The 15,267-nt window shown below is 36.6% G+C and overlaps 1 protein-coding gene across 3 annotated transcripts in view; it reads left to right on the plus strand.

The window, feature by feature from the left end:
* LOC110812014 (MICOS complex subunit) overlaps positions 1-15,267 on the plus strand; it is a 65,302-nt gene that overhangs the window by 9,578 nt on the left and 40,457 nt on the right. The window contains exons 3-4 of one of the 3 annotated variants that reach the window (XM_088208189.1): positions 574-1,296; positions 14,067-14,162. In XM_088208189.1, the coding sequence (XP_088064315.1) occupies positions 574-1,296; positions 14,067-14,162 (819 nt within the window). The remainder of the gene's footprint in view (positions 1-573; positions 1,297-14,066; positions 14,163-15,267) is intronic. The other 2 variants (XM_088208190.1, XM_088208191.1) reach the window with 2 other exon arrangements.

A 15,267-nucleotide genomic window follows, 5' to 3' on the forward strand; every position in this document is an offset into this window, starting at 1 on the left:
CTGTTGAGGGTAGTTAGGCTATTTGGGAGAAAATGATAAAATGATTTGTTCCTCTTTTGGGTTAAGGTACATGGTTTTTCTTTTGGGTTGGGGAAAGGGGGAGGGGGAGGGTGTATTTCCTTGATCTATTATATAATATAATGTAAAGGAATTGGGAGGCTGTCTTATATTTTAGAAAATTACCCTCTTTTCCTCGTTTCTTTTCTTTGTTGATTTTGTTTCTTTTTGTAAGAGGAACATTGTTCACAATCATTTTGTTGTTATTCCATCTTGATAATATCTATTAAAAAAATATATGTTTAGATGTAAATAAGTATGTGTTTATAAGAAAATGAAAAATAAAAAATATTTTCATCACCAAATGGAACATAAATTTTTTATGAAAAAAACTATTATTAGGTATAAAAAAGAAAAGTACACAAGCAGAGGACTAGAGATCCTAATATCCTACATTGGGATATTATATTCTTTTTAGAGATGCCTATATATCCACTATCCACTCTTTGCTTCTTGAATTGAGAATCTTCTTGTAGGTGCTAGCTAATATATACAATATTTTATTTATTTTTGCAGTGGATAGCCCCTTCTATTTCTACAACAAAAGAATTTTCAACTCTATCCCAGGGAAATGTACCTCCAAGACATGGTTCCATGGGTAAGCAGCCGGAATCAAAGAGTAGTTTTTCTAAGCTTCTTCTAGGAACTGCTGTTTTTGCTGGTGCTTTTCTGGTAGCATACCAGACTGGATATATGGACCAATATTTAGGCAAAAGACAGCACAAATCTGTTGACTCAGGTAAGATAGTTGATGATGCTAAAGACACAGAAGATGGTCACCATTTGAGCGAGCAAATAGTTTCTCCTAAATTTGGAGATCCTGGCGTATCAAGTCCAAGCATAGAGCATAAGATTGATGCTGAGACAGATCCTCCGCATTCTGAAGTCCTGAGTGAAACATCAAGTGAAAAGCAGCATCTTCTGGAAGATAACTTAGATGTGAAATCTAAAGAAAGCATACTCTCTTCTACTCCATCAGATGTGGAATCTCAAGAAAGGACAGCCTCTGTTGAGGAGAAAAACTTGGAACAATATAGCGACAGCCTGGCATCTGATAATCAAACTTCAGATTATGAAACATCATCCATAAGGATTCCTGAAGGGGAAAGTTTGATGTCAGAATCTACTGTAGAAGCATCCGAAGAAGTGGCCATTAATTCCAAATCTATTGCAGTTCCTGAAGAAAAAGAAATGAAATCTATACCATCTCCGCATCCTACCACTGAAGAGACACAAAAGGTGCTAAGATCTTCTGCTTAATACTTTTACTAGCAAATCTTAAATTAGATTTATTTCAACATTGACTCATAATTTATTTTTTCTAGTAAATTTCGTGATCTTATTATTAAAGTGGACAAATGCATTTCTGAGTTTGACAGACAGAAGAGAATATCATGTGCAATTTATTTTTTTCGCTTTTCATTATTTACTTCATCTTCTGCATCCACAGTCATTGGTTTGGCACAAAGAGGCATGAACACAACACTTACAAAAAAAAGTACAAAGCCAAAATTTGATATTTTGGATATAAATAATTAATCAATATCTGAATAATGTTTGTATAACGGTCATGAAGCCTTATTGGTAATCCTCATCATCAAAAAGATCAGATTGAGGCATTTTAGTTAGTCTCTCTCTAGATTTTCTCTCTAAACTTTCTCGTCTCCCATGGCCTCTGGTAGGCCAATATGGCCGTCCAAGTTGGGGGTTTTCATGAATTCATACGGGAGGAGATTTCTTGCTATTGAAAATAAATCTTTCGATTAGGTTTGTGAAGGGAGGAGAGCAGAGAGTTTGAGAATTAGCGAAAATGATCAAGGATTCCGAAAATTGATCTTCCTCGATAGGGATGAGTTTGGATGGTTTTTGGACGCGCTCGATGAGTCTTGGTGGAGAAGGAAGCCAGGAGTTTGGGCTAAGCACTTGGTGAAGAGGAACTATAAGTTGTGGTTCGCTTTCGAAAAGAACAGAAGGGGTGAATATCTAGTGTTAACGGTTCAAAGTGACCGCTAGGCGGAGCACATTTTCTTTCTTGATGGAGATCAGGGGAAAGGCTGGTGGAAGCTATTGGTGGCAACTTTTGAACTCGCAAAAATATACTTAAATGCAACACTAAAAATGTTAGGCAATTGCTTTTGTTCCCGCATTGAATGAGAAACATATGAAGAAACCATGGAAAGTCTCTTTCAGGTGTCCCCATTGTGAAATGCTAATTCATTTTATGATGGATGTGGGCGACACCAATTGTATGCGGTGGCTTTGCAAGCAAACGATGAAAGGAAGAAGCAGGTAGGGGATACAAGACCCGTTGGCAATGTGGGTCGGGTTGGCCTGTCGTTGTAGAAGTGGAAAGATGAGGGGCATAGGGATAATTTCAAATACCCAAAGGTGAATAATTGCTTTGGGTCAAAACGAAATGGGGGCTTGCACACTTTGGGTCGTGATAGACATAAAAGGAGTGAGTCGGAGGTAAAGAGGAGAAGGTATACTTGGAAAGAAAAAGAAAAATGGGTATAGGTCTCGGGCCCTGAGAAGGGACAAGTTTGAGTTCGACAAGTATGAAGCGACCGAGTAGTTTTAATCCGACCCAGGGAGAACCATCAGGGTCAAAAGAGTGTGCGACTATTTTCTCTGAGAATTTCGAGACGCAAGACGAAAAAGAAGAAGAAGAGAGAGTCTCGCTGATTGAGAAAGATTTTTCTGTGGCGAAGTAGCTAGTGGTATACACATTGACCAGTCGAGTATGATTAATCGAGAAGAGGACAGTTTGTGTTCCATGTTTTCAACAAAGGAGGAATTTGAGAATGAGGAGAATCTTTAGTATGAAGAGGAAGTTTAGGCTTTTGCTTCGGTTTCCAACCCAGAAATAAAAGAGATATTACGGCTGAGTCTGGAAGGCATTAAGGTGGTGGATGGAAGTGTGGAAGGGTGCCCATTATGGGTCATGCAGAACATCCAAAAATTCAGCAAGTTGATGGGAGTCTCTCTTAAAGGTATGAAAGATTTCACATATTTTTTCTTTTCTGAAATTAAAAAAAAGAAAATTGTTGAAGAATAAGAAAGGGGGATTCTGTATAAAAGGGAAGAAAAAACAGAGTGGTGGTATTCTGAAAGAGCTGAAAAGGCTGGAGTCTACAATTAATTATAATGGCTGAAGGAAGGAAGATAAGAACTTGGGGGGGGTGGGGGGGGGGATGAAGGTGTTGTGCCAATGATAGGAAAATGGTCTCATAGAATGTAAGGGGAATTAATAATCAATGCAGAAGACTAATTATTCAAGGATACCTACAAAAATAGAAACCTGTTATGGTGGGCCTGTGAGAAACAAAGTTGGAAAACTGTTTTGAGAAAGTGATTTGCAATCTATAGGGTATCAAGATTATGATTGGAATGCTATTTCTGCCAAGAGATTGGCTGGTGGGATGATTATTATGTGGAGGGACAATTGTGTCTTGTGTGGAGGTGCTGAAAGGAGAGTGTACGTTGTCCTGTCTTTTCAAGAGCAACAAAGGGGAAATTGAATAGGCTTTTTCGGGAGTCTATTGTAGGGGGAGTAGAGAGGAAAAAAAGATCTTATGAGGGGAATTGGAAGAACACATAGGCAAATGGGGAGGAAACTAGATTGTGGGGGGGAGACTTCAATATGATCATGCGAAGGGGGGAGCATAGTGGCAATGCTTTTTCAACATAAGAAATTAATGAGTTCAAAAAAGTGATAGATAGGATGGTTGTGATTGATCTTCTGCTGTCCGGAGGACAATAGACTTGGTCCAATCAAAGAGCCGTTCAAGGATTGATTGCTTTTTTATTTCAGATAGTTTTTTTGTTCAACATGTTGGAGTAATCCAAAAAACGTTGTCTCGCCCCACATCGGACCACTTTCCAGTATGTCTTCAGACAAAGGGCATCCAATGTGGTCTCATCCCCTTTAGATTGGATGACAAGTAGCTGGTCGAGGAGAAATTCTGGGTGTTGGTGGAGGAGAAGTGGCGAAGCAGTGTTATTCAGGGTTGTGCCAGCTACAAACTTGCTTACAAGTTCAAAGAGTTGAAGAAAGAGATCAAGATGTGGGCCAAGGTGGAGAAGGAGAAGGAAAAAGTTGTGTCTAATTCCATTATGATTGAGATCAATGATGTGGATTTCAGAGAGGAGGTTGATGGTCTTAATGTTGATTTTTTGGAGAAAAATATAAATTTTATTTCTCACCCTTAATGTTGTTACATTTAAGATATTTATAGAATTCATATTCTACTGATAAGAAAATTTTTATTTTATTAGATTTCTAATTATATGATATTATTATTGTCATAAAATCCTAATTACATAATACTAATAAATTAAATAATAAAATAAAATAATAAAATAATAAAATATGCTACTCAACATCCTCCTCAAGTTTATGCAAGGGTATCTCACATACCCAACTTGCAAATTAAGTTGTGAAGAGCCATACTGCAGTTTATCAGTGCTAAATGATGTTAAAAAAGTACTGCAAACTGGAATCAGATATGTCAAGCAACAACTCGTTTTGATTCGGCTCAAAAAATGACTTGTGTTCGGCTTAAAACCGGCTCGGGTTTGACTCCAACTTGAAATCGACTCAAGAAACGGCTCGAACTCGGCTAAAAAATGGTTCGGATTTGGTTAAAAAACGACTCCAATTTAGCTCAAAAATCGCTCGGCTCAGGCCTAAGTTCGGCTCGGCTCAGCGCAAGCTGCTCAGCTCGAGCTTCAGTTTCCTCGGCTTAAGCATATCTGCAATATGTGGTGCGGCCAGAAGAGTGAAGCAGATTGCGTCTGCGATCTTGCACGAACGCACAACGGGCGACGCATCCGCAAAGTGAAGCAGATTGCAGCCATAAAAGCTTCCCACATAAGCTTGGTGGGCTGCATATATAAGCTTCTAGTTAAAGTACTGGCTAGAAGACTTTCTAGGGTGTTTGGGAAGGTTATTGGGGAGTGTCAACATGTTTTTGTGGAAGGAAGATAAATCCTAAATGCTATGATGACAGCAAATGAGACTGTTGATGACCTGATGGCTAGAAGCAAGGATGGACTGTTATATAAGTTAGATATAGAGAAAGGGTATGACCATGTTAGTTGAAATTTTGTTGAGTAAATGTTAAAAATAATGGGTTTTGGGTAGAAATGGTAAGGCTGGATGAAATTGTGCATGTCTACCACCTCCGTTGCTGTTTTAGTAAATGGTGGACCATCTGAGTTCTTTAAGACTACTAGAGGTTTAAGGCAGGGGGATCCTTTATCTCTTTTGTTATTTATCATTGTTATGGAGACTTTTAACGGTTTGTCATGCAAGGCTAATGATTTCCAGCTTGTGAAGGGAATCTCGGTGGGCAGAAAGGACCATATAATTAAGGTCTCACATATATTTTTCACTGATGACACATTAATATTCTATTAGCCCGATGTTAGGAATTTATTGAATTTGAGATATATGTTGTTATGCTTTCAGGCCATCTCTGGGCTAAAAATTATTTTGGACAAATTAGAATGGGTTAGAATTATTGGTAATGGTGATGTGGGTATGTTTGCTAAAGTATTAGGATGTAAAGCGGTTAAGCTCCCTATCAAATATCTTGGGTTTATACTGGGTTCTAAATATAAAGATCTAGTCTCTTGGGAACCAGTGCTTGAGTTGTTTGAGAAGAGATTTGTGGGATGGATGCAAAATTTCTTTTCTAAGGGTGGTAGGTTACTCTAATCAAGAGTAAATGGCCAACCTCCCCATTCACTACATTTCAACTCTAACAGTTCCAGTAAAAATTGCCAATAAATTGGAAACTATTCAATCCTGCTTTCTTTGAGAAGATGATGATGAAAATCACAAATATTACTTGGTGAATTGGGAGGATATTAAAAAACCTTTCATGGTAGGCGGTATTAGAATTAGATCCATGGTGAGAATTAATGAAGCTCTCCAAGGTAAATGGCTATGGAGGTACTTGACAGAGGAGAATAGATTATGGAGAAGAATTGTGGAATCTCAGTGGGGTGATCCTATGCTAGACAGTGGGGTTTTAGGTTCTCTAACCCACATGGGCATGGTTTGTGGAGGAAGATTTTGATGCAATGGCTCCATTTCCAATAGTGTACCTGATGAAAACTTGGTATAGGTAATAAGATCAAATTTTGGCTTGATGTAGGTTGTCTTATGAGAAGATTTTCGAGAATATATGGCATTGCTCAGTCTAGGAACATGCTAGTTGAGGAGGCTTACCAAGTTATTAATGAAAATATTGAATAGTCCATCAATGAGTCAAGAAATTTGAATGACTAGGAAATCGGTGAATATGAAGACATTTTAAAGACTTTAGCTTCATAACAGGATAATCCTTCGTCTAATAAGATCATTTGCCATTTGAAGAAGAAAGAAGCTTTCATTGTCAGTTCTTATTACAGAGTTTTGGTTAATGGTACTGCAAAAGGTTTTCAAAATTTCCCTTGTAAGCAAATCTAGAAAACTAAGACTCCCTTGTGTGTTGTTGTTTTTGCGTGGGAGGCATGCTGGGAGAAAATACTAACAATTGACAAACTTAGAGCCAAAGGTTAGATCCTATTGAATGACTGTTATCTTTGTTTGAAGGTTGAGGAATCCTGCAATCACCTATTGCTGTGGGGTCCATCAGGGTACAACCTATGGTGCACGATTTATGGTCTTTTGGGGGTTAATTAGGTAATAACAGGTTCTGTTTGGGGGAAATTTGGGCTCGGGAAGGATTAGGTATAAAAAGAAATGTAGCGAATTTGTTTTTGTTATCGGGTCAATCATCTGAGCTTATCAAGGTTTTTAATGTATTTTGGAGCTGAGTTGACTAAAGCTTTGTAATTATTGTAAATGAGTTGCACCCCCTTAGGTGCTCATAGTAATATATGCATACTGTTTTTATTTTAAAAAATATAGCAATTTAATTCAATTGACTAATTTTTCGATTCTTTGGAAAGAGAGAAATGTTAGAGCTTTTGAGAGTAAAGAGAGTGGATGGTATAAATTGAGATAGATGGATTTATTATTTTGGGACTACTTTGTTAGGTAATGACGTTATTAGAGATGAGGATTTGGGAATGTTATTGACATACTAACTCCTTTGTAAATTTTTGTACCTGGGCAGTACCCCTGCTTTTGGTACGTTGTTAATATATATGTATCATACTTTTTATCATTAAAAAAATCTTTGTATAACAATCACCAGTTCCATTAAAAATATGAGATCCTTCTTGAGGAAACAAATATGTATTTTTAAAGTAAAAAGTATAGCATGATTCATTTATAAGCACCAAGATGGTACCAACCCGTATACAAAAATATTTACATGTTAATCAAAATATCAATAAAATCTCCAAAATTTTTCGTTTAATAAAGAGGATAATTCATTAGTAAAGAAATTAAGAGTCCGAAACCATCTATCTCTTACCCTATTAAAGTCATTTTCTTGTCTAAAGCATATGGCGTAGATATCTAAAGAAAGGGTCATTAAGATGATAGACTTGGAGCATGTAATTCGCATTCAGCCTTTGATGGATTGCCGTCCAACATAGATATCTAAAAGAAAGGCTCTGTTAAGACGATAGACTTGGAGCATATAATTTGCATTCAGCCTTTGATGGATTGCTCTCAAAGTAAATACCTCAACCTTTGAAGGAATTGGAGTCTCAAAATGCCTTAGCAATATGGAATTGGCTAATGACAGGTCTTTGTGTGAGATGATCGAAGAATGATTTACATGTCATTCGTGTTCAACCTTTGATGAATTGCTGTCCAAGTAAATACCTTAACTTACAAAGGAAGTGGGTGCCTTAGCAATATGGAATTGGCTGGTGACAGAGCTTTGTTTGAGATGATCGAAGAAGGATTTACATGTGTAAAGACCTGAGAGGGTCCAAAGTCCAAATTCTTGGGTCAGGTTGGGATGATTCAGTAATGGTTCCTATAGCTTTAACAAAGTGCACATGAAGTCAGTTGTTAGAAACTATATGTAGGAATATATATATATATATATATAATAAATAAAACATGAAACGACAGACCGTTTTGAATCGAACCGACTTTCTCCGCTGAACCGCTCATTCTTCAGACTTGAATGGACTCACGCCTGTTCATCTTCTTCCTCTAATCAACGCATCTCTAGCTTTGAACAGCGACTTCTGGCGACGTTTGAAGAACCCAAATGAAGATATTTGTACCGATTCATGTCTATAAATGAGTGAGTGTAGATTGAACAATGCGTGTACTGCATTCAAGTAATAGAATCTTATATTATTTTCTCTTTCTATTTTCTTTCTCTTTCGGGTTCCATCTCTCTCCGATCTATCTCTCTTATCCTCTCTTTACAGTCTATTTCTCTCTGGAAAACCAGTCTCTCTCTCTCTAAAAATACTCTCTCGTTCTCTCTCTAAAGACCTCTCTCTCTTTCAAACTCTCTTCTTCTCTGTCCCTGACACCTTCTCTTCTCTCTTTCCAAAAACTCTTCTTTTCTTTTATGAAATTCCAATTCTATCCCATATTATATTTCTAATTTCAAAATCTGTCCCTATATTTTAATTACACCAACTTACTCCAAAATCACTTAGATTTAATTTTTTTTTTTCGATTTCCGGTTTTGGTGAGTCACATGTCCAAGTCGAGCCTTGACAACTTGGTATTAAAGCAGTTCGATTTTGACGAAACTCTTGCAAACTTCGTAACCATGGTGAAAAATAACGGGTAAAGCTACAACATCTGAACTGCAGAAGATACAAATTTTGGAAGGAAATATAGGTGAGATGAATAAAAAATTTTCGGAGTTTAGATTTGAAATGTATGAATTATAACAGCAAACCCGAGTCATAGTGGACCAACGACTGACTATGTTTGGCCAACAACTTGAAAAACTCACCGAAAGCTTTTAAAACAGTAAGCAGATTAGTGAAACAACAGCTCTGATAAGTCCCTCTGCCTCTAATTTAAATATTGATAAAGGAATATTACTGAATCTGAGAACCAAAGAAATTGGGGTTGGTAGTTCAGATAAGAGGGGTAACCGATCCGGGGATGGATAAAATCCTAAAACATGGATAAGACGATGCAACAAGTATTTTTATGTCTTGAACATCTCAGAAAGAAGTAAAGTGGAAACAACCTCATTGTATATTGGAGACAAGACAAAAATATGGTTTCATGGGTTAGCAAATAATCCAAATATGTTTGAATGAGAAGTATTCGAGGTGGAATTGTGTAGAAGGTTTGGAGGATTAGTCAAAATTGATATTGTTGAAGAATTTGACAAATTCATTTAGGAAGATACCGTCTTCCAGTATAAAAAAAAATTTGAAGAAATGAGGCCCCCTGTTATTAACAAAGAACCCTAGACTTTTTAAAAAATATTTCATTTCCAGTTTTACAAGTAGTTTGAAGGATGAACTTCGACCAACAGTAAGGATGCATAGACCATGCACCTTGACTCAAGCATTTGAGTTGGTTTTATGGTAAGAACAAGCAGTAGATGCCATCAACCGGCACAATAAGCCAAAGCACTCTACAACTTCTAAAGCTAGTGTTTTCGTCATTGAAAATTCTGCTAAAATTCAAAATTTTCAAGAAATAATACCCTGAAGAGCCTAAATTATACAGAATTGAGGAGAAATCTTTGCTACAGATGTGGGAAATAATATTCTCCAAGGCATCGGTGTAATGAAAAAGTAGTCATTGCAATAGAGACGTGATGAAAAAGCAGAAAAAAGTGAAAAAGATCAATCTCCAGATGGCAAGCAGAAGAATAATGCAAATGATCAACATGAAGCTCTTCTCTAGTATAATAAATATATATAATATAAATATTTATATATAATATAAAATATAATAAATAGTAATAATATCGTTTGACACCAAATGTTTTAAAGTTGTATCTTAATCTTGAGAACAAGGTTAATTCTCATAGGAAGGGAATTGTTAGAAACTATATGCAAGAATATATATTTAATAAATAGAATATGAAACAATAGACCGCTCTAAATCGAGCTAACTTTCTTCGTTGAACCACTCCTTCTTCAGACTTGAACGGACTCAAGCTTTTTCATCTTCTTCCTTTGATCAACGCGTCCCCAGCTTTGAACAGTGGCTTCCGATGACATTTGAAGAACCCAAATGAAGATATTTGTATCGATTCATGTCTATAAATAAGTGAATGTGGATTGAACAATGTATATACTGAATTCGGGACAGCTATTCGAAATCTTAGTGAAAGACTGAATTTGTTGTCATGTTTGCTTTTCGTGAAAAAATACCAATTGAAGTAGAGAGTTTCTTCAAACAACAAGGAGTTGGGTCAACTGTTCAATCAAATGATATTGAGCATGTTTCCCATCTCTTTTTTGAAAAACAAGTGGGCTATTTCTTTGCAAAATTGTGCTCAATTTCATATGTGGCAATTCCGCCAAGATCTCTTCGTTAGTTGGGGGAAAAATCCGCACGAATTGGATTCAAGTAATAAAATCTCATATTATTTTCTCTTTCTTCTCTTTCGGGTTCCATTTCTCTCCTAATCTTTCTCTCCTCTCCTCTCTCTAACAACTTCTTGCTCTCTCTAACAATATTTTTCTCTCTCTAAAACCAATCTCTCAAAAACTACTCTCTCTTTCTCGTCGCTGTATTCTCTCTCTTTCTCTCTCTAAAGACCACTCTCTCTTTCGAACTCTCTCCTTCTCTCTCCTCGACACACTCTCTTCTCTCTTTCCAATAACTCTTCTTTTCTTTTATGAAATTCCAATTATGTCCCATATTATATTTCTTTTAATTACTCCAAATTACCCCAAAATTACTTAGATTTAATATTTTTTTTTCAATTTCCAGTTTTGGTGAATCACATGTCCAAACCGGATCCTGAAATCACTCTCCTTATTTAGAAAGATTTCGGCTAAAATGGAGGTTTCATCACAATTTACCTTCAATTATGATTGTAAAGGATGAAATGTGGAAATTGTATCTACGAGATGGGTTATTTACCTGATGGAATTGAAAAGCTAGTGGTTGCTTTAACCAAACATCTTGCTAGAACAACAATCTGAATATTTCCCAACATTCCCCCTCAAGCTGATAAATGGATATTGTATATGCCCAAATTTGGAAATTATCTTATGAAATTCGGGATTAATCAACCCTTTAGTTAGCACATTAGCAAGTTGTGAGGTGGTAGACATGTATAGTGTGGAAATCACACCACTATTTGGTTTCTTCTTGATAAAGTGTTTGTCGACTTTGATATGCTTGGTTCATGCTGTAGTATATAGTGTGCTTTACTAATTGTTGACTTGTTATTGCAGTAGAGTCTTACAGGATATTCTCATTCTATTTTCAAGTTTTCCAAGATCATTTTCAACCATAAAAGTTCCCTCACCCGTGAGCCATTGCGTAGAATTTTGACTCTGCATTCGATTGGGCTACCACATTTTGTTTTTCTCTTCTTTACTTGACCAGGTCTCCTCCCAAGAAAGTACAATAACTAGTGGTGAACTTTTTGTCAACTGATGATTCTATATAGTTTGCATTAGGGTAAGTTTCAATAATCAATTGATTATTTCTTTAATTCTTTTCCTTGGAATTGTGCACGTGGCTTTTCATGCTTAGTTCATAGGCGATATCTTCTGGTGTGTGATAGATATAATAGATTAACAACTAGTCTTTAGTATATTTTCTTATAATATTCGGATCTTTTTCCGCTAATCCTAGCTTGTGTTTAGAATCCATCGGGATATCAACGGGTTTACATGTCAACTTGCCATGTCTCTTTCAAAAAGTAATTGACATACTTCTATTGTAAAATAAAGATCCTTACTTTAAAGTAGGTTATTTCTATCAGAAGAAAGTATTTTAACTTCTTTAGTTCTTTGATTTCAAATTTTCTGGTCAGATATTGCTTGAGCATTGTTTTCTTTCTTTCATTATTACTTGTCACAATTATGTCATCCACTGTGACTCTCTTTGAATTAGAATGTGTAATACTCTTTGACACTATCTGTAACCACAACTAGCATAACCCTTGCAAATCTTCTAAACTATGCTCTTGGAAATTGCTTGAATCCACAACAATGCATTTTTTATTTGCACACTTGATTTACCTTTGTGTCCTTGGTAAACCTAGGTGGGATTATCATAAAGATCTCTTCTTTTGATTCTCCATATAGAAAAACATTCTTTTATTGAACTATTGTAACTGTCAATTAATTTGCAACTAAGGATAACGTGATGTGTACCATATTTATTTTTTATCACTGGTGTCATTTGTTGCCACTAGTGCAAATCTCCTGGTAATTATTTCCATAAGTTTGGGTATATCATTTGACCACCAATCTTGTCTTGTATCTCTCTATAGACTAACTATGTAGAAAATATAGGAAAATAAATTTGTTTTTTTTCTGTTTTGCCTAGTGGAGAGAATCTCAGAATGGTTATAACCATTTTTGCAATTCCTTCTTCCCATAAATTTGTTAGGAAGATTTGTTAGAAAGTTGTTATTTTTATTGTTTTATTTTCTATAAATTGTAGCACCACCAAGAATGAAATTAAGACAAGTAGAAGAGGATTTTCTATTCTTCAAACCTTCATGATATCAGAGCGACTCTGATCCAGGAGAATCATCTTGATTGAGCCGCAGTAAAAAATGGCCTCGGGAGAACTACCTTCTTCTCCACTTGAAATTTCATCGGGCTTTTACCATCCTTCTCCTACTAGCCATGGCTTGGCTGAACCATCCTCATCACTCCTCACTGGGCATAAGTTGAATGGTAGCAATTACCTTCAGTGGTCGTCGTCAATATTACTCTTCATCCGAGGCAAAGGTCGCGAAAAGTATCTCACTGGTGAACTCTTACCTTCATCGGCAAATGACCCAACTGCTCGAATATGGATGATTGACAATAGTATGGTGATGTCATGGCTCATAAGCTCGATGACGTCCGACATCACAAAAAAACTCCTCTACGAGATTGCGCAGGAAATTTGGGAGACAGCTCGGGAACTATACTCCAGCGAGGAAAATACATAAGCTATCTTTGAAATCGAGTCCACCCTTCACTAACTGAGACAAAATGAGCTAAATTTAACTCAGTATTATAATCTTTTATCTTGTAGCTGGCAGCAACTTGATGCCTTCGAAGAAAGGAGATGGGACTGTCCCTAGGACGTCAGAAATTTTCGGTCATTTGTGGAGGAGAAATGTCTTTCCAAATTTCTATTGAGTTTGAACAGCAACCTTGATGAAGTCCGAGGAAGGGTGCTTAGCATCAAAACATTACTTAGCATCCGCGAATTCTTCTATGAGATTCGACTAGAAGAAAGCTGAAGAAGAGTGATGATGGGTGATGCGCAACTCACTCAATATGTCGAAAACGCTTCTGCACTCTCGACGAGAACTCAGGACCTGAGGGAGAAGAAAGGTTGGCCTTGGTACGACCACTGCAAAAAGCCTGGCCATGTCCGCGACAAATGCTGGAAGCTCCATGGAAGACTAGCCGACCAAAAGTCGCCCAGACCAGAAACCGACCACCATGGCAGTCATGCGTCTGCTGGAGAAGCCTCTCTGAGTTCTGTGGATAGTAGCCCCTTTAACCTCAAGTAGCTAGAAGCACTTCAGAAGATTTTGACCTAGAAAAATTATCAGTCTCCCATCAACGCATCAGTGGCACACAAAGGTAAAATTCATGATTTATCTATGTGTTCAGCAAAACAGGTTTGGGTGGTTGATTCTGGAGTGTCGGATAATATGACTGGATAATATGACCGGAGATGTGTCACTGCTCCAAAATTACAGCAAATTTGAAGAAAATATTTTGATTAAAGTTGCTGATAGGTCTGTCTCCAAAGTGGCTGGATGTGGCTCCGTAATTTTATCTCCAAATTTAACACTTCATCAGTCTTTTATGTGCCAAAATTAGATTGTAATTTGTTATCAGTGAGCAAGCTTTGTGGAAAGTAAAAATGTGTTACTAAATTTGTCTTTAATTTGTGTGAATTTCAGGACTTGGACTCGGGGAAGATGATTGGCAATGCTAGGATGATTTCAGGACTATACCTTCTTCAAGCAGACACTTCTAGGGGACAAACTCAAAATGTAGTATGTGCAAATTCTGTTTCTATAAGTCATTCAGATAATGACTAAAATATCATGTTATGGCATTATCGATTAGGGCACTCAAATTCCGTTTATCTAAAAAGATTTTTTCCTTTACTCTTTAAGAATAAAGATCCTGTTTCATTTCAATGTGAAGTATGTCAATTTTTAAAACACATTCGCAATTCTTTTCTTAGTTTACCATATAAATCTTCTGAACCATTCATATTAATTCATAGCGATGTATGTGGACTTTCCCGAGTCACTAATATTACCAGAACTAGGTGGTTTTTATCCTTTATTGATAATCATACAAGAATTACTTGGATATTTCTTATGAGAGAAAAATATGAGATTGGACCTATTTTCAAAAAATTCAATATCATGATCCAAACACAATTTCATACTAATATTCAAGTTTTAAAATCCGATAGTGCATGTGAATATTTTGAAACCTCTCTTGAGAAATATTTCACTGATCATGGCATTATTCACCAAAGCTCGTGTGCCCATACTCCACAACAAAATGGTATAACTGAAAGGAAAAACCGACACATCCCGGAGGTTGCTCGATCAATCATGTTTACCACCCACGTTCCAAAATTTCTTTGGGGAGAGGCTATACTCACTGCTACTTGATAAATTGGATGCCTTCCTGTATTTTCAATTTTCAGTCATATAAATTACTCTCACAAACCTTTCCTGAATTCTATATCCTAAATAGCCTACCACTCAAAGTTTCTGGGTGTTCTACATATGCTCTTATTCACCCACATCTTCGAGGGAAACTTGTTCCATGGGTTGTAAAATGCATCTTTGTTGGTTATTCTGCCCATCAGAAAGGATATAAGTGCCTAGTTTCAGGTACACATCGATTCTATAACACCATAGATGTTACATTTTTTGAAAATCAACCCTTTTATTCCACAATTGATATTCAGGGGGAAAACGTTTCTTAGGAATATCAGTTGTGGGATGTTAGTATACCTCCTCTCTATTCATCCCCCCCTGAAACCTGAACCTATCACCAATACTTCACTAAAACCCACACAGAAAGAACCTGAGCCAGTGTCAAGAGCAGAACATACATTTTCTGCAAATAATGAGT

The sequence above is a fragment of the Carica papaya genome, chromosome 7 (genome assembly GCF_054855325.1).
Source record: "Carica papaya isolate Zhongbai chromosome 7, ASM5485532v1, whole genome shotgun sequence".
NCBI classification, from domain to species: Eukaryota; Viridiplantae; Streptophyta; class Magnoliopsida; order Brassicales; family Caricaceae; genus Carica; species Carica papaya.